The 23,562-nt window shown below is 54.5% G+C and overlaps 1 protein-coding gene across 2 annotated transcripts in view; it reads right to left on the bottom strand.

The window, feature by feature from the left end:
* The window catches only part of LOC111151268 (erb-b2 receptor tyrosine kinase 2), a 25,026-nt gene extending 8,790 nt beyond the window's left edge, over nt 1-16,236 (bottom strand). For both annotated transcript variants that reach the window (XM_022509142.1, XM_022509143.1), the window contains exons 1-15: nt 16,030-16,236; nt 9,217-9,368; nt 8,146-8,359; nt 7,233-7,367; nt 6,874-6,942; nt 6,580-6,695; nt 6,292-6,433; nt 4,763-4,882; nt 4,324-4,450; nt 2,634-2,707; nt 2,455-2,545; nt 2,068-2,267; nt 1,552-1,684; nt 1,373-1,463; nt 549-709 (exon numbers count right to left, since the gene is read on the bottom strand). In XM_022509142.1, the coding sequence (XP_022364850.1) occupies nt 549-709; nt 1,373-1,463; nt 1,552-1,684; nt 2,068-2,267; nt 2,455-2,545; nt 2,634-2,707; nt 4,324-4,450; nt 4,763-4,882; nt 6,292-6,433; nt 6,580-6,695; nt 6,874-6,942; nt 7,233-7,367; nt 8,146-8,359; nt 9,217-9,368; nt 16,030-16,102 (1,898 nt within the window). In that variant the 5' untranslated portion in view covers nt 16,103-16,236. The remainder of the gene's footprint in view (nt 1-548; nt 710-1,372; nt 1,464-1,551; nt 1,685-2,067; nt 2,268-2,454; nt 2,546-2,633; nt 2,708-4,323; nt 4,451-4,762; nt 4,883-6,291; nt 6,434-6,579; nt 6,696-6,873; nt 6,943-7,232; nt 7,368-8,145; nt 8,360-9,216; nt 9,369-16,029) is intronic.
* Between the last annotated feature and the right edge of the window lie 7,326 nt (nt 16,237-23,562).

Raw genomic sequence — 23,562 nt, 5'->3', positions numbered from 1 at the left:
AGTGGGTTAAGGCCTCTGCCTTCGGCTCAGGTCATGATCCCAGGGTCCTGGGATCGAGCCCCGAATAGGGCTCTCTGCTCGGCAGGGAGCCTGCTTCCTCCTTTCTCTCTGCCTGCCTCTCTGCCTACTTGTGATCTCTGTCTGTCAAATAAAAAAATAAATAAATAAAAATTAAAAAAAAAATTTTTTTTAACTGGGGCCCCCGGGGGGCTCAGTCAGTTAAACATCTGCCTTCAGCTCAGGTCACGATCCCAGGGTCCTGGGATCGAGCCCCACATCGCATTCCTAGATCAGCAGGGAATCTCCTTCTCCCTCTGCCTCTCCCACCTGCTAGTACTCTCCTCTCTGTCTCTCTCTCTCAAATGAGTAAATAAAATCTTTAAAAAAAATTTTTTTTTATAAGTGTTACTTTGGGGATTAGAAAAGAACAAAACAAACTAAGAGTCTCAGGATAAGCAAAGGCAGAGTTATCCCCCTTTTACAATAAGAGCCCCAGAAAGTCTCCTGGGACAAAGTGCTCCTTCCTGCAGAAAGGGCCTCAGACTCACGAGTGGGTGCAGTTGATGGGGCACGGCTGGCACGTGCCCTCCTCATCGGCGAACTTCCAAATGGGCATGAAGGAGAGGTCAGGTTTCACGCCACTGGGGCAGCGAGACACGCAGAAGGGAGTGTCCTTGTAGTGGGCGCAGGCCACACACTGGTCAGCTTCCTGGGAGGGGAGGAAGGATTGGTAGGGGGCTGGCACCAACACCTCCTAGGGCAGCAGGACCTGGCCCATGTGTCCCCTTCACGCTTCCCACTCAACAGCATGTGCTCCCCCCCCACCCCCTGCCCCGCTCCTGGGACAGCCCAGACCTGCTGCAGACCTGCTGGGTCTCCCGCCCCAGGTCCCAGGCTTCAGCCCCATAGGAGAGCCTATTACTAAGATAAAACAGCAAGTAACAGTAACTAGTATGTAGCAAATCCTTCTGGTGCTTGAGCAGGGCACCAAGCCCTATTTTAAATTCATGCTTACTACTTTCCAGGGAGGTAGCTCCTCAAGTGATACTCATTTTACAAATGAAAAAAACCAAGGCTGGAAGCAGGGCCTGGATTCAAATCCAGATAGTCTCATGCCTAAGCACATAGGTCTGACTGCCATGGCACAACCACAGCCAAGCACATGGGCCTCCCTGGGCCCCCTACAAGGTCCGAAGGGTCACGGGGTCTGCCACACAACTCCTGCAGTCCCCAGCGTCCCCAGCGCCCTCCACCCTGCCCTCATCCAGGTCTGAATTCTGATCCCTCTCCTGGGACAGTTGAGCAGACTTGGCCTTGTTTCCCTCCTGTCCTCGCTTCCCTCCCCCCCAGCTCAAGCCCACTGGCAACTCACCGACCCAAAGCAGGTCACTGAGCCGTTCTGCGGCCGACACTCGGAGTGGCACGGGAGACAGTACCTGTCCTTCACATACTCCCGGGGTAGCCTGACAGAGGGGGTGGCTGATGAGGGGGGTGTCTGGAAGGGGCCCCTGTGCCCTCTCCCTGGCCGCCCCCCTGCCCCGCCCCGCATACCCCTGCAGTACTCGGCATTCCTCCACGCACTCCTGGCCCCGAAGGAATTGGCTGCAGTTGACGCACTGGGTGGGCCCCGGACCCCAGCAGTGCCCATGGGCACACAGCGGGTAGCAGGCCAGGCCCTCGCCCACTGCAGTGAGGAGGAAGGGGTCAGAGGGGACGCTCAAGGGAGGTTCCAGGTCCAAGTGACCCAGGGGAGGAGGCTGGGGGTGGTGGCCGTGACCCGGAGTGATGGGTACAGGTGCTGGGCAATGCAGGGGAGGGTGAGGGGACACAAAGAGCAGAGGTTCCAGGACCAGAGAGGAAAGGCAGGGACACCAAGGCGGTGTGGCAGGACCCAGCCAGAAGCCATGCCCAGGGGTCAAGCCAGCCAGAGCCGGTCAGGAATGGTGCAGCAGGGACAGGCAATCTGCACGAGCCCGAGATTGCTGCTGCTAGGCTCCCCCCCACCCGCCGGGGCACCCCTAGGTGCTGGCAGACGGGGAGTGCGCGGTGCCAGGCTCCCTGTCTTACCACACTCGGCCTCTGGCCGGTTGGCGCTATGGAGCAGGGCCTGGTGCGGGTTCCGGAAGAGCTGGTCCCAGGGCACCGTGTGTATGAAGCACAGGTGGGCGTTGCGGTGGATGAGGGCCAGCCCACTACCCAGTTCCCGCAGCGAGCGCAGCCCCAGCGAGCTGATGCCCAGCCCTCGCAGGGTCAGTGAGTAGGCGCCGCTGTGGGAGGACGGTTTGGCTGTACCACCGACCCTCCCTTGTCGGTAAGGGCTGCCCTCACCTCCCTCCCATCCCCAGCACACTCGGCAAACTCCAGTGGAAGCTTTACTGCTGGAGTCCCCCGGGGAACAGGAGTGCCCACCACACCCACAGCCTCTCCTCGGGGCCCTGCTTCCCCAGTGCTCACTCATGCAGAACTCGTCCCCGGATGACTCGCAGGTTCTGGAAGACACTGAGGTCAGGCAGGCTGTCTGGCCATGCTGAGATGTACAGGTAACCTGCAGGCACAGGGGGAGGCTAGGGGTGTGGGGACAGGAGGAGGACCCCCAACCCCATCCGAGCAGCATGCTGAGAAGCAAAGCCCACCTGTGATCTCCTCCAGAGCCTCAAACACTCTGAGCTGCTCAGGCTGGAGGGGGGCAGTGTTGGAGGCTGGGTCTCTAGAAGGAGGATTAGGAGAGGAGTCAGCACAGCCAGGAAGCAGGTGGGCATGACCCCCGGAGTTGGCCCAGCCCCCCCTCCCTTACCCCCCTCCATTAATGACTTCACTTAAACCCTTTGCCCATCAAGCCCGGCTGTTTTCATCCCAAGTTTCAAAGCCCAGGCCCTAGTTTGGCAGGGTCTGTCAAAACAGTATTTATATGCTTTGATCTAGAAATCCTACTTCTAGGAATGTGGCCTAGACAGACATTGGCTCCTGTTCCAGAGACACGTACAGCACAGAACTGTTTGTAAGAGCCAAAACTGAAAACGACCTAAATACCCATCAGGAAATACGGGAGCTGTTAAATATAAACCCCATCCACCCTGACTAGAGACGAAAACTAACATTTAAGAGCACTTAAAAAAAAAAAAAAAAAGCACTTAGTATCTGCCAGGTACAGTTCTAACAGCACATGAATGTTACTAACTCATTCACACGTTATAACCACCTTATGAGGGTGGGGCTATCCTTGCCCCCATTTTACAGATAAGAACATGAAGGTACAACAGACAAGTGATATGACCAGACTATGGGAGAGCCAGGTTCCAAACCCAGGCCACCTGGCTCCTCAGCCCCGGCTCTCGCCTGCGCCTGGTCCCCAGGTGTCGAAAGCACGAGCCAGTCCGACACGAAGGGCCATGGCCAACTCTCCAGGGCAAGAGGCAGACAAGGCCCACAGTGAGCTCCCACTTTAAGTCAACCTCCTCAACAAAATTACTACAGCTATGTTTCTCTGCGTGTGTCCACAGATGGAGAACTGGTCTAGGAGAACCCACGCAAGCTGTCAGCAGTGGTTTCCTCTGGAACGGGGAACAGAGCTGCAGGAAGGGTTAAAGGGAATTTTTTTTTCTCTCTTTTTAACACATACTCTTAAGGAAGTCTCATTCATATGCAATAAAATGCACAATTTTAATGTTCGCTTGGAGAAGTTCCAACAAGTACATTCACTCATGTATCCACAACCTCAACTGATACACGGAATGCTGCCATCACCCCAGAAATTTCTCTCCTGTCCCTTTTCCAGCACCCCCCCCCAACCCTGGGGATGACCACTGTTCTGATTTCTATTATCACAGGGCGGTTCTGAGTATTCTAGAGCCTCACATAAAGGGAATCGTGCCATGGGGCCTCTCTCTTGCCTGGCTTATTTTGCAGGACATAAGAGTCCTGAGGTCTGTCCATGCTGTCAAATCTACCAGTGTGTACTTTTGTCTCTTTTTATCACTGAGAATTCCAGTGTTTAGATATACCACCATCTATTAACTCCTTCACCTTCTGAGAGCCATTTGCATTATTCCCAGCTGGGGGCTATATGAATAAAGCCACTACAAACTCAAGGAGAATTTTACTTTGAATGGCTGGACGGCCAGACAAGTGCATGTTTGCGGACAACACGTCACTGATGAGAACAAGCCTCCCCCCCACCCACCCACCACCACCCAGTCCCCACATCCTCTGGCCTCCCACCTCTGTCTTGCAACAACTCCCAGAGAGGCTGCCACTTCTGGGGGCTCAGGATTTGGTGACCGTCCTCAGACCACTGGGCCTGCCCTGCACTTCGCAGATCCTTACCCCTCAAAGCTTTCTGGCAGAAATGCCAGGCTCCCAAAGATCTTCTTGCAGCCAGCAAACTCTTGGATGTTGGCGCTGGTGACCGCCCTCACCTCCCGCAGGTGCTCCATGCCCAGGCCATAGCACACTGTGAGGAGGGGCAGGGGTGAGAGGGGGCCATCCTGGCCCCCACACGGAGCATCAGGGCCTCCACCTGCGGGGCCCCGCCCACAGTCTGCACCCCACCCCCTGGCCCTGGGGCCACATACCCCTTCACACATTGACAGGAGATATGGGGGAACGTGTGGGGCTGATGCACGGAGGGCCAGGACAGAGGCAGTGGAAGGAAAGGACTGGGTCCCAGGAGGGTCTAAAGAAGGTCGGGATGGCGGGCAACACCGAGCTGGGTGTGCAGAGGGACAGGAAGTGCAGCCTGGCTCAGGGTATGGCCAGCAGTCACCTCGGGCACAGGGCTTGCTGCATTTCTCACACCGCTGCGTTCCGTCCTCAGCGGTCACCTCTTGGTTGTTCAGGGGACAGACCAGGGTGCAGGATCCCACATCCGTTGACAGGTAATTGTCTGAGGAGAGGGAGACCGTGGGTCCGGGTGCCCTGGCCCTTCATGTCGCACCATGAGCAATGTCCCCGTGCCCAGAGAGTACACAGGATCGACCAATACTGAAATGCCCTTACTATGTGTCTGTGCACTTGACCTTCATTTACGCCTCACAGCAACCCTATGTGATGGGCACTTAAGTAGACTCCCCTTTTGCCAAGAGGGAACCGAAGCAGTTTTATGTAAATTACTCAAGGTCTTCATGCTATATATACTAAGTGGAGAAGCCAGGACTTGAGCACAGTCCGGCTCTGCATTCACTCTGACCTACCAGGGGGAGGGCACGGCCAGGACACGAGAGCCCACTCCTGTCGCCCACGATGGGAAGAAGGCCCTACATCCAAGGTCAGTTCCTGAATGCACATCAATAAATAGGGAAGCTGTTAAAAGAAACTCGGACCAATCTAGACTACTGAATAAAAATCAGCAGTTAGGAGTGCTTAGTATGTGCCAGGCCCTGTTGTAAGAGCTTTACAAATATTAACTTATTCAGGGGCGCCAGGTGGCTCAGTCGGTTAAGCGTCCAACTCTTCATTTCTGCTCAGGTCATGATCTCTGGGTCCTGAGATCAGCCCTCATTAGGCTCTGCACTCAATAAGGAGTCTGCTTGAGATTCTCTCCCTCTGCCCCTCCCCCTGCAATCTCTCTCTCTAAAAATAAATAAATGAATCTTTTAAAAATATAAGAACTGGGGTGCCTGGGTGGCTCAGTGGATTAAAGCTTCTGCCTTCAGCTCAGGTCATGATCCCAGGGTACTGGGATCAAACCCGCATCAGGATCTCTGCTTAGCAGGGAGCCTGCTTCCCTTCCTCTCTCTGCCTGCCTCTCTGCCTACTTGTGATCTCTCTGTGTCAAATAAATAAATAAATAAAAATCTTAAAAGAAAAAAATATATATATATATATATAAGAACTGGGAGCCTGGGTGGCTCAGTGGGTTGGGCCTCTGCCTTTGGCTCGGGTCGTGATCTCAGGGTCCTGGGATCAGGCCCCACATCAGGCTCTCTGCTCAGCAGGGAGCCTGCTTCCCCCTCCCCCTCTTCCTGCCTCTCTGCCTACTTGTGATCTCTCTTGCTGTCAAATAAATAAATAAAAATAAAATCTTTTAAAAAAATAATAAAAATATAAGAACTCATTCAAACGTTATAACCACCTTACAAGGGTGGGGCTATCATTCCCATTTCACAGATGAGAACACGAAGGTACAGTGGGCAGGTCACATGACTAGAATATGGGAGAGCTAGGTTTCAAACCCAGGTGGCCCAGCTCCTCAGCCTGGGCTTTTGGTTGCACCTGAGCTCCCACTTACATAAACCAGCAAACCAGCCCCCCTCCAAGCAAAATTACAAAATGACATTTCTCCCTGGCACTCACAGGGACAGGCGGTCACACAGCTGGCTCCGAAGGTGTACCGGCCCTCAGGGTTGGGCATGGATTCGAAGGTGTCTGTGTTGTAGGTGACCAGAGCTGGACAGTGCAGCTCACAGATGCCACTGTGGTTGAAGTGAAGGCAGGCCTGGCGGGGCGGGGGGTGGGTGGACAAGAGGGACAGGCAGCTGGTGGTCACTGGGCTGCTCTTCCCTGGTGTTCAAGGGGCAACAGGGCCGCAGCCGGTGGGGCGCCCCTGGCCTTCGCCCACCCTGGGCCCCCATGGGTATGTACCAGGCAGTCCGAGTGCTTGGGGCCCGTGCAGCCAGCCGCACACTGCTCGTGGCAGCAGTCCGTGGGTTTCGGGCCCTTGCATCGGGCACAGCCGCCAGCACAGACGGTTCGCGTCACTGTCAGACAAGGGGCAGGATGAGGCCTGGGCAGTTCCCCACCGGGCACCAAACCCTCCCCAGCATCACAACCTCCCACTCCAGGGAAGACACCAAGGCCTGGTAGCCCCCGCCCCGCCCCATGTCCCCTTTCCTCCACTCAGCCCCCTGCCCCCCAGATTCTGGGCCTAAGACTCACAGCTCTGACAGTCCCCGGAACTTGCTCCCCAGCAGTGGGGGTCTTTACAAGCTGGAGAACAGGGCTGGCCTAGGGAGAGAAACAGAGAGACAGAGATCAGAAGATAAAATACACAACAAGGGAATGACTCGGCAGGAACCAAGGACCCGAGGCGCACTCTAAAAGCAGAGGGAGGCAGGACAGAGGGCCACAGAGATGAAGAGACACGGAGAGACGGTAGGAGGGGAATGGGGCAGAACAAGGAAATGGGCAGTGTTAGCGCAGGGCTCGGATGGTGGGTGCAAGCCAGGAGTCTGGGGTCTCCGGGCTGCCCGAGAAAGAGCGGAAGTGCCAGGCAGGGAGGGAGGAGCATGGCTTACAGGCCCGAGAGCGGTTGGTGTCTATCAGCGTGAGGGCCAGCTGGTTGTTCTTGTGGAAGATGTCCTTCCACAGGATCGTGTCCTGGTGGCAGAGCTGTGGGTTCCGCTGAATCAAGACCCCGCCCTTCAGGATCTCTGCAGGGTGAGCGATGATTAGCACCTTCCTTTCCTGCCGGCCACCTTCTGCCTTCCCGTGGGGCCCTCCTGGCTTCTTTAGAGGGGAGCAGGCCTCTTAAACCCGCCCCATAGAGAAGACACCAGCATCTTCTCTACCAGCCCCACCCCCACCCCTGCTCCGCATACACATGAACAACCTGAGATCCAGGGAGGGGTGGGCTGTCCATGACCTGGTCCAGATGTCCACGTCACTCTCTCCTATCCTCCCACCTCTACCCCCTGGGCACACTGCTTCATGGTTAGGAGAGACTCTGGAGCCTGAAACCCAGCCACATCACTAACTAGCTATGTAACCTTGAGCAAGTCACCCATCCACTATAAACCTTTCTGTTTTCTCACCTGTAAAAAGAGCCTAATATTGATGCTTCCTTACAAGATAGCACCAAGATGGGATCCTGCGTGCAAAATAACCAGCCACAGAGTCTGGGATACTGTCAGCTCCAAGGCTGCCACATACAGTTACACAGGTTGGTCACTGCACGTGGGTACTTGGCCAAGAAGTGGAGAAACCCCAGCCTGTATCCTCATTACCAAACTGTGCGGGCTCATACAAGCCATGACTTCCCGGAAGAAGGGAAACCTTTTCCTGATCTTCACCAAGGCACCTTCCTTAGCTCTACCTACATCCATCCTGAAGAGATTCGAGTTCTAATTCACCCACAGCCTCCCATGGCTAGCAGTGGCCCCTGCCAGCTCCCAACATCAATGAGAAGGTGTTGGTGACAGTGATGACCACCTGTGAGGCTTCGAAGCTGCAGCTCCCGCAGCCCTTCTGGGGCAGCCCCTGCCACAGAGGGGCCCCCCTCGGGCGGATCTCCATTGTCCAGCACGGCCAGGGCATAGTGGTCCTCAAAGAGCTGGGTGCCCCGCACGATTCGGAGCCTCTGCAGCGGGACCTGTCTCACTTGGCTGTGAGCGATGAGCACGTAGCCCTGCACCTCCTGGATATCCTGGGAGGGAAGAGGGTCACGGGGCTGAGGCAGGCCTGGGCCCTGGAACACTATCAGTCCCCCAAGACCCCCTCAAAGTTACCAAGGGCTTGGGATCTGGGGCCAAGCCCCCCTCCACTGAGAAGTCCAGTTCTCTCAGGCATAAAGACCAAGGCCCCTCTCCACCTCCCCAAGTCAGATTCTCGTAGGGTCAAGACGGTGGGTGGAGCACTTTTGAACTGAGAGCAAGTGTCCCACCCGCTCTGCATCTCAGCTTCCTCGGCCATGAAAGGAAAAGACCTGCATGAGAGGATGTCTGTGATCTGATCCCGCATCACGCACATGGCCCCAATCCAGGTCACAGTGGCCACAACCCAGCAGGCTGGTTCCCGCTCTCTCCCCTGTTCGTGACGCTTTCACACACATTTCCCATTTGATAGTTTCCCAGAGGGGAGTCTATGCCTCTTACTGCTTCCAAAGCCAAGGACCAAGACCACACTTGCATAGCTTGTCAGTAGGTGAACAGGGACCTAGAACCCACATCTCCCAGCTGCCCGCTCGCCACTCCAGGAAGGGCAGGGACAGTGGCTGGGGCAGGGGGACAGGGGGAAGGGATCATGCTGGCAAGAGAGCAAAAATATTTAGCACAGAAGCGAGTCCATTCCACCCCGAGATGTCCGTGGCCTGCCATGTCATAGAGAGGGAGTCAACCAGTCTTACAGCAGAAGAGACAGGGGGCAGACATCAGAAAGGACTTCCCAGTTAAGGAACCGCAACGAGAGCGGAAACAGACGGCACCCTCTTCTCCCAGCCACTTATTGGCATCGGGCTCCGCTCAGCTGGAAGCAGGGCCTGGCTGGGTCACCCAGGGGCCTCACCTGCAGGAAGGACAGGCTAGCATTGGCAGGCAGGTAGGTGAGCTCCAGGTTACCCTGCACCACTTGACAGGCCTGGTAGAGGTGGCGGAGCATATCCAGGTGGGTCTCGGGACTGGCTGGGAGCCGCAGCTTCATGTCTGTGCCGGTGCACACTGGCGGGAGGGAGGGCATGGGTCAGAAGGCGCTGCCCAGGGACTTCTGCAGCCTGGCCCCTCCTCCACACCCACCCCCCCGAGTCGTGCCATCTCGGACGGTGAGAAAGTACAAGCGAAGGACCCCTCTTCCCCATGTCCCTTGCACCTGCAGGAGGCACAACTGCAAAAGAAGGTTTGCAAGTTTGGGAAGAGGAGGGAAATCCAAGGAGAGACCCCTTCTAACGTGTCCCATCCAGAGGGGGCCCCCACTGTGCCAGGCCTGGGGAGCCTGCCTGCCTGATCCAGGGTGTTGGCTGGCAAAGAAAGCCTCCCTTTGTCCCAAAGGCCCGACCCATGGCCAAGGGGTAAAAATCCCCCTAGAGAGGCCATGATGAATCATGCATCTTCTGGGTACCCCCTGCCCCTCTCCCAAGCAAACAAACTCAGGGCACTCTCCGCACCCCATTCCAATACCACCCACATGCCAACCTCTTGGCAAGGGATATCCACCCCCACAATGCCACCCAGGAAGTCGGGTAGAGTCACAGCTGGGGCATGGGGACCCCTAGGGGCCTGGTCACTGCAGGGACCTCTGGAATTCCCCCAGCCAAAAAAAGGAGTATTAGACCCCCAACAATGGGCATCCGGACCCAGGCCACAGACCTTGGGCCTGGACGATGCCTCCTCTGATGGCTCCCGTGCTGGCACTTCACCCTTGCCACCTCCTCAGGGCAAGGCTCCAGAACCAGCTGGCAGAGTCTATGCCACGAAACGCCTGCCGCAAGGGCACTACGTCAGCCCTGCCTACCTGCCCGGTGCCAGCCACCAGCCAAGGGGCATCAAGCCGAACTGCCTCCCCAGCCCCCCTGAGCCCCCCACAGGGTATCCCTGAGCCCGGAAGGGCCTACGAAGCCCAGGGATCTAGAAGGAAAGCCACCCCTGGTGAGGGGCTACTGTGGACAACCACTGGCTGCGTGCCTGCCAGCAGGGGGGAAAGTAAAGTGCCCAGTTGAACTCGTTTTTCTGCTCTGGTGAGAAGATGAATCACCTAGCTCGTCTTGCCCAGGAGGGTGTGCCGGGGTTGGGGGCGAGGTGGGCGGAGGGCACCCCCAGAGACACAGCCCACAGGTGCCTGAGCCGCCTCAATTCCTGTGGGCCGCCACGCCACCTCCCCCAGCCTACAGGGGACAGTGGTGGCGGACTCCAAGGTCTGACAGCAGGGCTCCTGCTCTCCCAGCAACGTGGAGCCTGAAGTCCAGTCCTGGGGACCTGGGCGTAACAAAAGATCCCTCTGCCTCCCAAAAGCTGGGAAGAGGCTGGTGGGGCAAGCCCCTGGGGTTCCCGCCTGGGCCTGTGGGCCATGAGTCGACAGTCTACCAGTAAAAGCCAGTGTGATCTCTTCTCCCACCCCTGGGACAGAGAGGGAAGGAAGCAGAAGAAGGAGGAAGGGGAGGGCCCAGAAATAGAACTCAAGGGTCCCTCCCTCCAGACTCCCAAGAGAAACAGGAGCTGGGGATGGCAGAACAGGCCCAAAATAACGCCCGCTTCGAGGACCTCCTGCGGCCTCAGCAGCCTCAGCTGCTCTGTAGGCACAGCTGTCTTTTGGCCCAGACCCCAAAGCTCTGGCCCAAGCCCGGGACAGGGACAAACAGAGCTGGGGCAGAGGCTGTCTCCACCCCATGAGGCCCTCTGCCACCTCTAAGGGACACCAACTGTGGCAACCAGGCAATAGGAAAACATCAACAATGGGAACACCCAGGGCAGGGACATTAACTGAGCACCTACTGTATGCGGGCAGGCCCTCTGGGCGGAGTTTCATAACATCCTCCAGAGGCTGGGACTGCAAACTCTATCTCCCGAAGAAAGCTGAGGCAGACAGGGCTAACTCTCCTGAGATCATCAAGCTTATAAGCAACAAAGGCAGGATTTGAACTTGAGTCTGACTTTAGATCCTACATTCTTCACTGGGCACGGACAAATTCCCCCGCAATGCCCGGTGCAAAGGGAAAGACACACCAATTCAGTTGATGCCACTGATAAACACGATAGGCTCTGGGCAGGAAAGGGGGGCTGGGCTGAGCTGAGGACCAAAGAGTGGTAGCCCCGCCCCACTAGTGAGTTTGTTTGTGGCTGATTTGAGTCTAAGATTCTTTAAGTATTTGCAACAGGTGGTAAAATTGGTACGGAGACCTACTCTCTCCCAGGGAGCTGGAGGCTGGCGGGCAAATTCCCCCACCAAGCTGACATGAAGCCAAGAAGGGGCTCTTGTCACCAACCCTACCTCTCTGACTCCTTCCCCTTCACCAGGAAGCTCAGCCCCTCCCACCCACTCCCCTTCTCCTCACCAATCTCCTCCTCTCCAGTCCTCACCAGTCCCCATATCCACCCAGCCTCCACTGACTTTCTGGAGGAGGCGGTGGGAAGTCCTGTTCTACAGAGGGGCTCTGTGTCTCCAAGACACCTGACCTTCAGGAGCCCCGATCTCCAGCTCTCTGGTGCAGCACAATGAGGCAGGACCAGCCCAACACCAGGTAAGAGTTTGCTGGATGGACGACAGATGGATGGATGGGTGGATGGAAGGAAGGAAGGAAGGAATCCAATCAAGAACTTCCAAACCAAAAGGATCAGTTGAAGCAGTAGTGTCCATCCCTCTGCTCAAAGGCCATTCAGCGGGCGCCTGGGTGGCTCAGTGGGTTGAGCCACTGCCTTCGGCTCGGGTCATGATCTCAGGGTCCTGGGATCGAGTCCCGCATCGGGCTCTCTGCTCAGCGGGGAGCCTGCTTCCCTCTCTCTCTCTGCCTGCCTCTCTGTCTACTTGTGATCTCTCTCTGTCAAATAAATAAATAAAATATTTTTAAAATAAATAAATAAATAAATAAATAAATAATTTAAAAAGGCCGTTCAGGGTCCTTCATATCCCCTCCGGCTGGACCTCAGTGTCAAGGTTCGGTCCGCACTGTGGGGATGCTCTCAAGAGGGTTCTTTCCTCCCCACCACACTTCAGCCCCAGATGCTCACCAGCAAGAGATACTTCCTTTGGTTTCCATGACACTACCTGCACACCCAAAGCTCACCTCCCCCAGACCCAAAGGGTAAAAGTCCATTCTACAGATGCCCAGAACTCACCCACCACACACACCTGGTGTATAAAGCCGGTATCAGACTAGGGCCTGGTCTCAGGGTCATTAAACCAGAACTCTAGCTGGGCTGCTCGTGTGTGACCCTGAGCAAGTCCCTGGACCTCTGGGGCAGAGTCCACATCAGGTTCATCTCTAGGCCCAGCAGTGCCTGTGACTTTGCAGGCACTCTCAATGAATATTTAGTGACCTGAACTTGGCTGTAAGGATGGGATAATAAAACAATAACAACTCTTACTCTCTGCAGAGAAGTTAAATGAGAGTTAAATGAGATAATGAATCAAAAAGCAGTCTGTAAACACAACAAGGCTTTGTAAACAGAACTGTGTAGACAACACAAACATTGGCTATCATAATTCTCCCACTCCTGGAGAGCACACACCCCTCGTGCCCAGGGGTGGGGAAGAAAGGTGGCCCCAGCAGGAGATGGAGGTCTTCCCACGGGCAGAGACAGTGTGGTGGTGGGGATCTCCTTCCAAATCATTTCAGCACCCGGGGGTGCGCACAACTACCTGGGACCTCCTCCAGCCCCCCCCCCCACTCTAGCCCCCTACTGGCTCCTCATGCTTCCACTCCAGCTGTCCCATAACCCTGCAGGCCCCCCTGGCTTTTGCCCTGTCCCTGCTCTCAGCCCCTTGCCATGCCCGGGGGGCGCGAGAGGAAGGCAGGCATGGGCAGGACAGGGAGGGAGAGGACCTCCGTGGGGCCCAGCTAACTCCCCTTTCTATAGCCTAGATAAAGGACGTCTTCGCCAGAATTACAGAGTAGCACCTCTACCCCAGTCTGGCTACCGGGCGGCCCCTGAGGCTTTACTCACCCCATTCCTGTGGAATAGGATAAAACTTAACCCAACTCTTAATGCTTCCTCATTAGACCTTATTATTGGGTCTAGACATGTTTGGGTCTCTCGGAAGCCATGGATAAGTCACTTCACTTTTTTTGAACCGTGTGCACCCACTTCATGGGATTGTTGCAGAGATGAAATGAAACGTGGAAAAGAACCTGGCACATAGGTAGCACACTGCACTTTTTCTTTTTCTTTCTTTCTTTTTTTTTTAATTTAAGGCAAGAGACGTTCATATAGCAGGAGTATGGGTAATTCCAAACCAAGAGAAAATAAAAGGTGTCTTTGTATTTGGTTGCCCTGTATTTTCCCTTTTTCCATTTTCCATTTCATTCTAGCTTTTCATTGTTTTTTTTTTTCTCCTTGAACACCTTAAAATGTAGTTACTTTCCCCAAGTATAGTAAAAAGGAAGTTGTTGGAAGAATCGTTTGGGAATTAAAAATACGAGCTCTGCAAGATAAGAAGTATGTGTTTACTACACTTGACAAAACTTTGACCTCTAAGAATGGATCCTACAGGCACCTGAATGGCTCAGTCAGTCAAGTGCCTGACTCTTGATTTCGGCTCAGGTCATGATCTCAGGGTTGTTAGACTGAGCCCTCACGTGGGGGGGCGGGGGGGTGGCACTCAGCAGGGCGTCTGCTTGAGAGTCTCTCTCTCTCTCTCTCTCCCTCTGCCCCTCCCTCTCCCCACCCGCTCTCAGAAATAAATAAATATTTAGGAATGGATCCTGGCAAAATCCTGACCCTCCGGTCCTCTCCATCTCCTTTCCTTCAAATTCCTGCCCTAGCCCTCAGCCCTGCCATACAACAGGAACACTGGAGGCAGCTGGGCACAGCGCTGCTGCCGCCACCATTTTCTGCCCGACACGCCCATCATCTGTCTTTGCACCCAGCAGCGCAGATGGAGGGGTGAGATCGACCTGAGGAGGCCCCAGTTGTCCGTGGGAGAACCGAGGCCTCAGATCGGCAGCAACCCAGGCCACCCCCACGTGCTCAATGCACAGGCCCAGGGGAGGGAGGCAGCAGCTCGGTCTGACCACGCAGCCCAGCCTCACCCATCCCAGTGGAAGGTCAGGGCTGAAGACACCCGCCTGGGAAACAGGGAGAAGGACGGGCTCCCAGGAAAGCGGAGCCTCCTCCCTGAGAGAGAAGGTGTGGGGCCACCTCCCCTTGTTTACAGCAGATCTGGCCCAGCACTGTGAGGGCAGAGTTCAGCTAAGTCCCCAAGCCAGCAGGAAGACTACTGTTTGGCAACACAAAAGCCCAGACACACAAACACACAGGCCACACAACCCAGGAACACCCTGGGACAAAACCCCTCAGATAACACAGCAGTGCTCAGCGCCCCGGGGGCAACACAGAGACAGGATGGCACCCACCCCTTCTCCAGACTCCCTGACCAATGGAGACCATCCGCTACTCCCACAACACTCTTATTTTGTCTCGCCTGCTGCAACCCAGGGATGCAGGGAGCAGTCTCGACCATTGTTCAAGGCTGACGGATACAGGGACTTCCAATGAGTGCTTGCGGGTCACACTGTCCGGGATCCAGTCTTGGACCCACCACTTCCTTGATGCTATTTAACCTCTTTAAGCCCGGGTTTTCACCTGGAAACCGGAATACCAGCAGGTCTCCTCTTGTAGGGTCGGTCTGAGGATTTAAAGGAAGGAATGCACGCCAACCGCCATGCACCACGCCTGGCATAAAGTGTCTTTCCAGCCCACCTCAGCTTTACCTGTCAGTGCATCTAGACGGACAAAGTGGGGCAAAACCCACACAGCCCCCACCACCGCCCTTCCCCACACGCAGCATGAAGGGCGACCCAGCACCGGGCTTATCCCCGTCTGGCTGGATTTCTTCAACTTTCCTTCTCCACCCCACCCCCCACAACTGCCCAGGAATCCCTCGCTTGGAACTCTGGCACTCTTGTGCCCCAGACCAGGAAACCCACCACCACTCGTCCGTGGTCCATGCTCTCCAAAAGTCACAAAGCGCACAGTCCCCGAGCTGGCCCTAAAGAAACTCCCTCCAAACAAACGTCTCCCCCTCCCCCCACCTCAGACTCCAGCGTGAGGCAACCCTGCAGTCGGACCGGCCACCCTCTCCGGCCCGGCTCCGGCCGGACAGGTTGTTTTCCCCACCACCACCACCCCCCCTCCACACCCCGATCCTGCCTGAAGCTGGAGCAACTAAACCCTACCCGCTGCGGGCAGGGGGCGGGGGCGGGGAGGGGGTAGGGGGAGGGGCAGCCGCAGGGACCCCCGAGGAATCCAGCCCAGTCCAGTCTGGAGGCGGAGGCTGCCAACTGGAAAGGCTTTGAGAAAGTTTGAAGGGGCTCCAGAAAGGGGAAAAACACACACACACATGCCCCATGCAGTACAACCCTTTGAGGGCAAACTTTCTGAACAATTTCAGAGAACTTTTCTGACAAGTTCCCAGAGCTTTGGCGGAGTCTGGAAAGCGCCAGTCTCTGGACCGGGACGTCCCTCGGACGTCCTCGCCCCCTGCCCCACCTTCCCGGGGACCCCCCTCCCCGCCCCCGCCGGCTGCCCGCCGCGCCGGGACAGTCCGAAACCGCCGATCGGCGAGCTCGCTTGGCCCCCCTCTGCCCCCCGCCTGCCCGGAGACTTCGGCGTGGAGCCCCGGGCTGCAGGGTCGCGTCTCCGCTCCGCGCCCTCCCCTCACCAGACCCACCTTGGGTGCCCACGACTCCGGAGGGCAGGAGGGCGAGCAGGAGCCCCCAGCGGCACCAGGCCGCCAGCTCCATGTTGCTCACTGCGGCTCCGGCCCCATGGCTCGGGCTGGACCGGGCGGCTGCCTGGGTCTCTGCTCGGCTCCCGGGGCTCGACGCAGGGCACTCTCAGCTCCACAACTTCATTCTTGTACTTCCTCAAGGCAGCCCTCCTCCTCCACCTCCTTCGCCTCCCGTGATTGGGAGCGAGTGCGCTCCCGGCTCGCCCCCCCACCCCCGCCACCGCATTCCAGCGAGTCCCTGGGAGTGGCAACTCCCAGCTTCACTTTCTCCCTCGGCGCGCAGGCCTGGGGTGCGCCCCTCCCGGCGCCCGGACGCCGGGGTCGCCTGCGCACTTCTCGCGCGTTCCCACGGAGAACCCTAAAGCGGGGGACGGCGATCGCCCCACCCCCCGACACACACACTCCGGGGGGAGTCCAGGGCAAATGCTTCAGCCTGCCATCCTTAACGTTCCTTGAAGTCGCAGGTTTCACCGCAGACGTTCCCGGCAAGTTCGCATCCTACTCCATCCTGTGCCTATTTAAAAAAAATATATCCAATAATGGTTCTCCCACCACATCCTCAAATCAAATTGATAGTAAAGGGGATGGGTGGGTTGTGTTTAACTCGTGGCCTCCGGGACTCCCTGGCATACCTTCTCGAATCTTTTGGGCATCTCTTCCAGGCTGAAAAGCACAGTTTTAATACGGGGTCTACAAGTTTGGAGGAGAGTCAAATTGAGGCGCATCCAACTTAATCTTTCCAAGAACATTCCTCTGTTGGTTTTAGGGGGACACTGGGCACCCAATCCATGCAAAGTTCTTTTTCTGTCCTTTGCATTTTACTAGCATGTCCAATTCTGCCTCCCCACTCTGCATTCCATTTGGAGCCCCAGATCCTGCTCTTAAGGCCCAGTGGGGGATAGGATGGGTTGACAGAAGGAAGGTGTGTTTCCTTGGAAATTCCAACCAAAAATGCATGGGACATACTTAATTAACACATTAATCATTGTTTAGCTGAAATTCAAATTTAACGGGGCATCCTTATTTTTTACTTCCTATGTCTGGCAACTCTAGTTGGAATGCCTCCGCCAAGAGCAGAGCATGCCTGTGCTGGTCAAAAGGGGATCAGAGGCATCTAGTGAGGACTGTAGAATGAAGGACACCAGCATTTCTTAGACTGTTTTCATATTCCTAACAGCGTTATAGGCAGGGGTGGGGGTGGGGGTTGGGATCAGAACCACCTGGGTTCAAATCTCCAGATCGGCCACATATTAGCAGTATGACCTTAGGCAAGTGACCAAGTTTGCTCACTTGTAAAACAGCATCTGGCATACTGTCCCAGGGATTAAAGGAGACAGTGTTCGCGAAGTGCTCAGAACAGTATGGAGCACAAGGTAATTGCTCATTAAAGTCGCAGGTTTACTTATACTGGGAAAGATGTGGATTTTGCGGTGCTTGAAGTTTGAAATTTGGGGGGCTCCCTTCAAGATAAAGAATACAAAGTTGTGAGCACAAAATTATATACATGTATACAAATAAGGGGCCTGGGACTTACCCTTCTTTAACACCATGGGAACAGTCTACCTCTGGCTTGAACTAGCAATGTGCAAACTGCAGATTAAGTTCTCTTGGAAAGTCAGTCATCAAACCAATTTAGATGATCAATACAAGTCTTTTTTTTTTTTTTTTGTAAGAAATAGAATGGAATAGAAATGATTGTGCTCATCACATGTTAGTGTGGGTAAGGTTGTGTATATCCTGGGTGATGATACACAACAGATTTATTCCTTGGATAGTAGTCACAAACGTTTGAGAAATATTGCTGGGGTGGGGGGACACCATGGCGGTCCTTCAGGATGGGCTATTTTCTTTGTCCTTAGAGTTGGAGTTAATTAGTGTGAGGATGGGGTCAAGGAAAAAGATGCTCACATGAGTTAACCAATTTCCCCAGGAGCATCTGTCTTAGGGCTAATGAGGGAAAAGGGGAACAGCTAGCCCAAACCAGTCCATCACCCTCAGCCATCACAAACCCAAACCCAGGGTCCTGGTCAAGGTGTCTCTCAGCCCTGAGGGAGAGGAGACACTGGACCTAGCTCCAAGAGTCACTTGCTGATCACGCTCACACTCGAGTGTCACTCTTCATGGGGTGGTGTTAGGGTCAGTGTTAGAGCTTCTCCTCCAGGTCCTTCTCCCCCAGGTCCTACACTCTCCCCCAGGTCCTACACTCCCCTGCTCTGGTGTTAGGGGGGTCTGACCAGCCAGAAAAGCTGCTGTGGAACGTTCTTTACTGGACCCATCCTCCACGCCCCCAGCTGTCCTGGGAGCCACACTCCTCTCAGCACGCCGAGTCCTGGGATGTCAAATGAGGCGCGTGGTATCTTTCCCCATTTTGCATGAAAGGAGCCTTGAAATTCCAAGGGAACTAAGGGAAACTGAACCAGAAGGCTTTAGCTTCATGCGTTCTGCTCCAGAGTCCCGAATGGAGGGTACCATGAACCCACCCTCCCCCAACACCCCCCCCCCACGCCCACAGCGGAGCTTGAGAAGGGCTCTCCAAGGTATCCTGGTAACTACCAGTCTTTCCTCCACAAAGATCCTATGTCCTCCTGCCTAACCCCCACCCAGGCGACAAGCACACCCTCTCCGCATCCCAGATCCCAGGAACCGCGCCCCCCACCCCCACCACCCGGGACTGGAGACAATGCTCAGTCCCAGTGGGCTGCCCAGAGAAGGCGGGGCCAGCAGGAGCGGGGCGGCGGGAGTGGGGATGGGGGAGGAGCGGGGTCAGAACTCACGCCTGGGGAGGAGGCTCGAGAGGGGCCAGTCTTCCAAAGAGAATGAGCCCATTCAGAGCTGGGAAGGAAGGGGAAAACCTTGTCTGGTGTTTGACAAGAGGAGAGGAAGGGGGGCAGGGGTGGGCGCTGCTGATTCGTTTCTCCCCTCCACTGCCTCTCCAGCAGGGCCTGGCAGGAGAGCCAAGGAAAGAGGATGTCTAAGGGACAGTGGTTGAGGGGGCCTCAGCGGGGAGGGAGGAGGAGCCTGAGAGTTTGCCAGAAGGGTCCGGTGAGGGGCCTGTGGAGAGGGAGGCAGGAGGAGAGGGGCAACTGCAGGGGAGAGGAGAGCCGGGGAGGGGCAGAGGGAAGATGCCTGACATCCCCCTGAGGAGGTACTGGGCCTGTGGGTGGTAGAAGTGTAGGGCCAGACCAGTGGTACCGAAGAGGCAGGACGGGGCTCTGGCTTAAGGAGGTGACCTCTGAGGGTCAACAGGCTGGAGTCTGAAACCAGCAGCCTGTGAAATGCCAGTCAATCATTGACCAGCCTCTCAGACTGGGGGACACAGAAGACCGTGGTGTGTGTGTGTGTGTGTGTGTGTGTGTGTGTGTGTGTGTGTCTCCCCCCTTCTGCCTACCTCACCAGCCAACCTGGGGTCAGAGGACTGAAAACAAACAGATAAAGGGAGGAGAGAGTCCACAGTCCGAGGTCTGGGCCACAGACTGGGGCCTACTCCACAGGGCCTTGAGTCTGGGGCAGGAGTTGCTGGGGAAGCATCTGTGTGAATTAGTTATATGGAAGGAGTCCCCCAAGAGTAGGCACAAGGCCTCCCTGGAGCCATAGGAGAGTGGAATTTGGAAGCTTCTGATCAGAAAATCCGCCTTTCTAGGAGCGCCTGGGTGACTCAGGTGCTTAAGCGTCTGCCTTCTGCTCAGGTCATGATCTTGGGGTCCACAGGCTCCCTGCTTGGTGGAGAACCTGATTCTCCCTCTCCCTCTGCTGCTCCCCCTGCTTGTGCATTCTTTCTTTCTGTCAAATAAATAAGTAAAATTTGAAAAACAAAGAAGGAGAGAAAGAAAAAGAAAGAAAGAAAATCTGCCCTTCTGAAGGTGGCCTTTTAAGGAAACCTGCTACGCAGCCACCAGGAGGCTGCTCCCTGGGCCGGGGGTTAGCTTAGTCCCTAGGTAGCAAAGAGCAGAGCCCAAGCCAACATACCAGACATGCTGACCCCAGGCCTGCTGATCACCTCCCTTAGCCCTTCTCACCCCATCTCAGGAATGCAGGCCCAAGGCCTAGGGAGTTTTGTCTTTCTCTCTCCCTCTCTAGGCTGCTTTGCCAAGACAAAAGGCATTCCCAGCCTTACCTGGCTTTAACGCATGAAGTACACAGGGCTTCCCTCCTGGCCTGTACATGCAAGACTGTCGTGGTCTGTGTTCCTGTGTCTTGTGCTGAGTCTTTGGGCTGGCCATTTAACACGCACCCTCAGTTTATCTAGGGATCTCTCCTCAGACAGTAGCTGGGTTCTGTGACCTTGAACAAGGCTTCATTTTGCTGACTGAAATATGAGAGAACTGAATAGTTCCTGGTCGCTGTTTTAGACTTAAGCGTGGGAGCAGCGACTCCTTCAAACCCAGGCTTATCCCTTGAAAGCCCCACTGAGCCATCCCTCTGCCAGATTCCAGATTCTCTGTTTCACAAACACTGAGTTTACCTGCTCTACTCAGCCCTCAGGACTCCAGACTCCCCTGGCTTGCTGCTGAAGATGCAGACTCCTGGGATGTGAATGAGGACAGTCTTGCCTCTAGCTTTTAATCTGGGGAAGAGAAGGCTGGGAAGTTTCCAGAAGCATAAAACTGTGGCAATCACAAAGTCCTGAATTGGGGAGACAATTCTAGTTTCAGATGATTTCATTCACGGGACCCACGTTAATGATTCTTCTTCTGGCCTTTTACATCTGGTCGTTATCAGATCTACCGATTCCTCTTCTGATACATGTGCTTTTCCTCCCTCTACCACCAGCCCATCCAAGCCTCTGTCAGGTCTTCTCTGGGTGAAAGCACTACCCTCTGATCTCCTACGTGTCGCTCTTGCCCTCTTTCAATCCTACATCCCTTCTTTTCCTAAAACAGCCAAAGTAAATGTTTTGTTGTTATTGTTGTTTTTAAGGATTTTATTTATTTATTTGAGAGACAGACAGACAGACGAAGAACACAGAGGCAGAGAGAGAAGGAGAAGCAGACTCCCCACTGAGCAGGGACACCCCCCCCCCGCAATGTAGGGCTCAATCCCAGGACCCTGAGATCATGACCTGAGCCAAAGGCAGACGCTTAACCAACTGATCCACCCAGGTGCCCCAAAGTAAATGTTTGAAACGTAAGTTTTATTTGTTCGAGTGCTAAAATATCTCACAATAACTTCCCATTGCCTAAACTCTTTTTTTTTTTCTTCAAGATTTTATTTATTTGACAGATACCACAAGTAGGCAGAGAGGCAGGCACAGAGAAGAGTGGGGAAGCAGGCTCCCTGCTGAGCAGAGAGCTGGATGTGGGGCTCAATCTCAGGACCCTGAGATCATGACCTGAGCTGAAGGCAGAGGCTTAACCCACTGAGCCACCCAGGCGCCCTAAACTCTTAACTGTGACTGGAGACCTGACAGAATCTAGTCTCTGGTTGTCACTTCAAGCTCATAGCCTTCCAAACACACAAGCTTCTTTTCTGTTTTCCAAAGATGCCAGATTTGTTCCTGCCTTAGGGCCTTTGCAAGGACTGTTCCTTCAGCCTAGAACAATCTTCCCCCAGGTGTTCACAGGACTGGTTCCTTTTGGTCACATAGTTCAAATGTCACATTCTCCAAAAGGCCTTCTCAGACCACCCAATCCAAAGTAGCCTTCTCCTTCCTCCCCATTCCCTTACCCCCTATCCCTATTTACATTATCCAATTATATAACTCCACATGTGTGACTACCTGAAATTGTTCTTTTTACATTTCCTGTTCCTTTTTATTTTTTTAAGATTTTATTTATTTATTTGACAGAAAGAGAGACATCGAGAGAGGGAACACAACCAGGGGGAGTGGGAAAGGGAGAAGCAGGCTCCCTGCTGAGCAAGGAGCTGGATTCCGGGCTTAATCCCAGGCCCCTGGGATCTGGAGCTGAGTCTCTAAGGCAGACTAAGCTACCCAGGCGCCCCTTCCCTTCCTTTTTAATGTTTGATGTAATATGTAATATAGGATGAAGCCTCTGAAATCAGAAATTTAAAGGTTTTAAAAGAACCCTATCTCTATCCCAGAGTTCTCTCAAAGGGAGAATCTGCTTTGTTAGGATTTTATCCTCTTTTATGCTAAATTTCTTCATTTTGGGGGGTAAGATTTTAATTATTTACTTAACAGAGAGAGACAGAGATCACAAGTAGGCAGATAGGCAGGCAGAGAGAGAGGGGGAAGCAGGCTCCCTGCTGAGCAGAGTGCCCAATGTGGGACTTGATCCCAGGACTCTGAGATCATGACCTGAGCGGAAGGCAGAGGCTTAACCCACTGAACCACCCAGGCGCCCAATTTCTTCATTTTTTAGAAAGATTTTATTTTGGGGGTGCCTGTGTGGCTCAGTCGGTTAAGCCTCTGCCTTCCGCTCAGGTCATGATCCCACCGGCCTGGGATTGAGCCCCACCGTCTTGCTTCCTGCTCAGTGGGAGTCTGCTTCTCCCTCTGCCACTCCCTTTGCTTGCTCGCTCTCTCTCTCTCTCTCTCTCTGAAATAAACAAATAAAATCTTTAAAAAAAATTATTTTTAAGTAATCTCTATACCCAAAATGGAGCTCAAACTTACAACCTAGAGATCAAGCCTGTAACTTCTGATCTCAGAGTTGTGAGTTCAAGACCAATGTTTGGTGTAGAGATTACTTAAGAATAAAATCTTAGAGGCACCTGGGTGACTCAGTTGGTTCAGTGGCTGCCTTCGGTTCAGTTCATGATTCCAGGGTCCTGGGATCCAGCCCTGCATCTGGCTCCCTGCTCAGCGGGGAACCTGCTTCTCCCTCTCCAGCTCCCCTGTGCTTGTGTTCCCTCTCTCCCTATCTCTCTTTGTCAAATAGATAAATAATAAAATATTTTAAAAATAATAAAATAAGATCTTTGAGAGAGAGAGAGAGAGAGAGTTGTGAACTCTACCAACTGAGCCAGCCAGGCACCCTTAAATTTCCTCATCTTTTTTTTTTTTTTTAAGATTTTATTTATTTATTTGACAGAGAGAGATCACAAGTAGGCAGAGAGGCAGGCAGAGAGAGAGGAAGGGAAGCAGGCTCCCTGCTGAGCAGCGAGCCCGACGCGGGACTCGATCCCAGGACCCTGGGATCATGACCTGAGCCGAAGGCAGCGGCTTAACCCACTGAGCCACCCAGGCGCCCCTAAATTTCCTCATCTTTAAGTGAAAATTCTCAATGGTGTTTTTGGGTGGCTCAGTCCGTTGAACATCTGTCTTCAGCTACCGTCATGAGCAGCGGCTCCCTGCTCAGTGAGGAGTCTGTTTCTCCCCTCTGCCTCCCCCGCCTCCCCGGCTTGTGCTCATGCTCTCTTTCTCTCTCTCTCTCTCAAATTAATCAATTAATTAATTAAATCTTTTTAAAAAATGAGGATGCTCGGGGCGCCTGGGTGGCTCAGTGGGTTAAAGCCTCTGCCTTCTGCTCAGGTCTTGATCCCAGGGTCCTGGGATCGAGCCCCGCATCGGGC

The sequence above is a fragment of the Enhydra lutris genome, unplaced genomic scaffold (genome assembly GCF_002288905.1).
Source record: "Enhydra lutris kenyoni isolate GAN:26980312 unplaced genomic scaffold, ASM228890v2 scaffoldscaffold26, whole genome shotgun sequence".
Taxonomy (NCBI): Eukaryota; Metazoa; Chordata; class Mammalia; order Carnivora; family Mustelidae; genus Enhydra; species Enhydra lutris.
The sequence above is the reverse complement of the archived record's forward strand: the minus strand, read 5'-3'. Positions and strand labels throughout refer to the sequence as shown.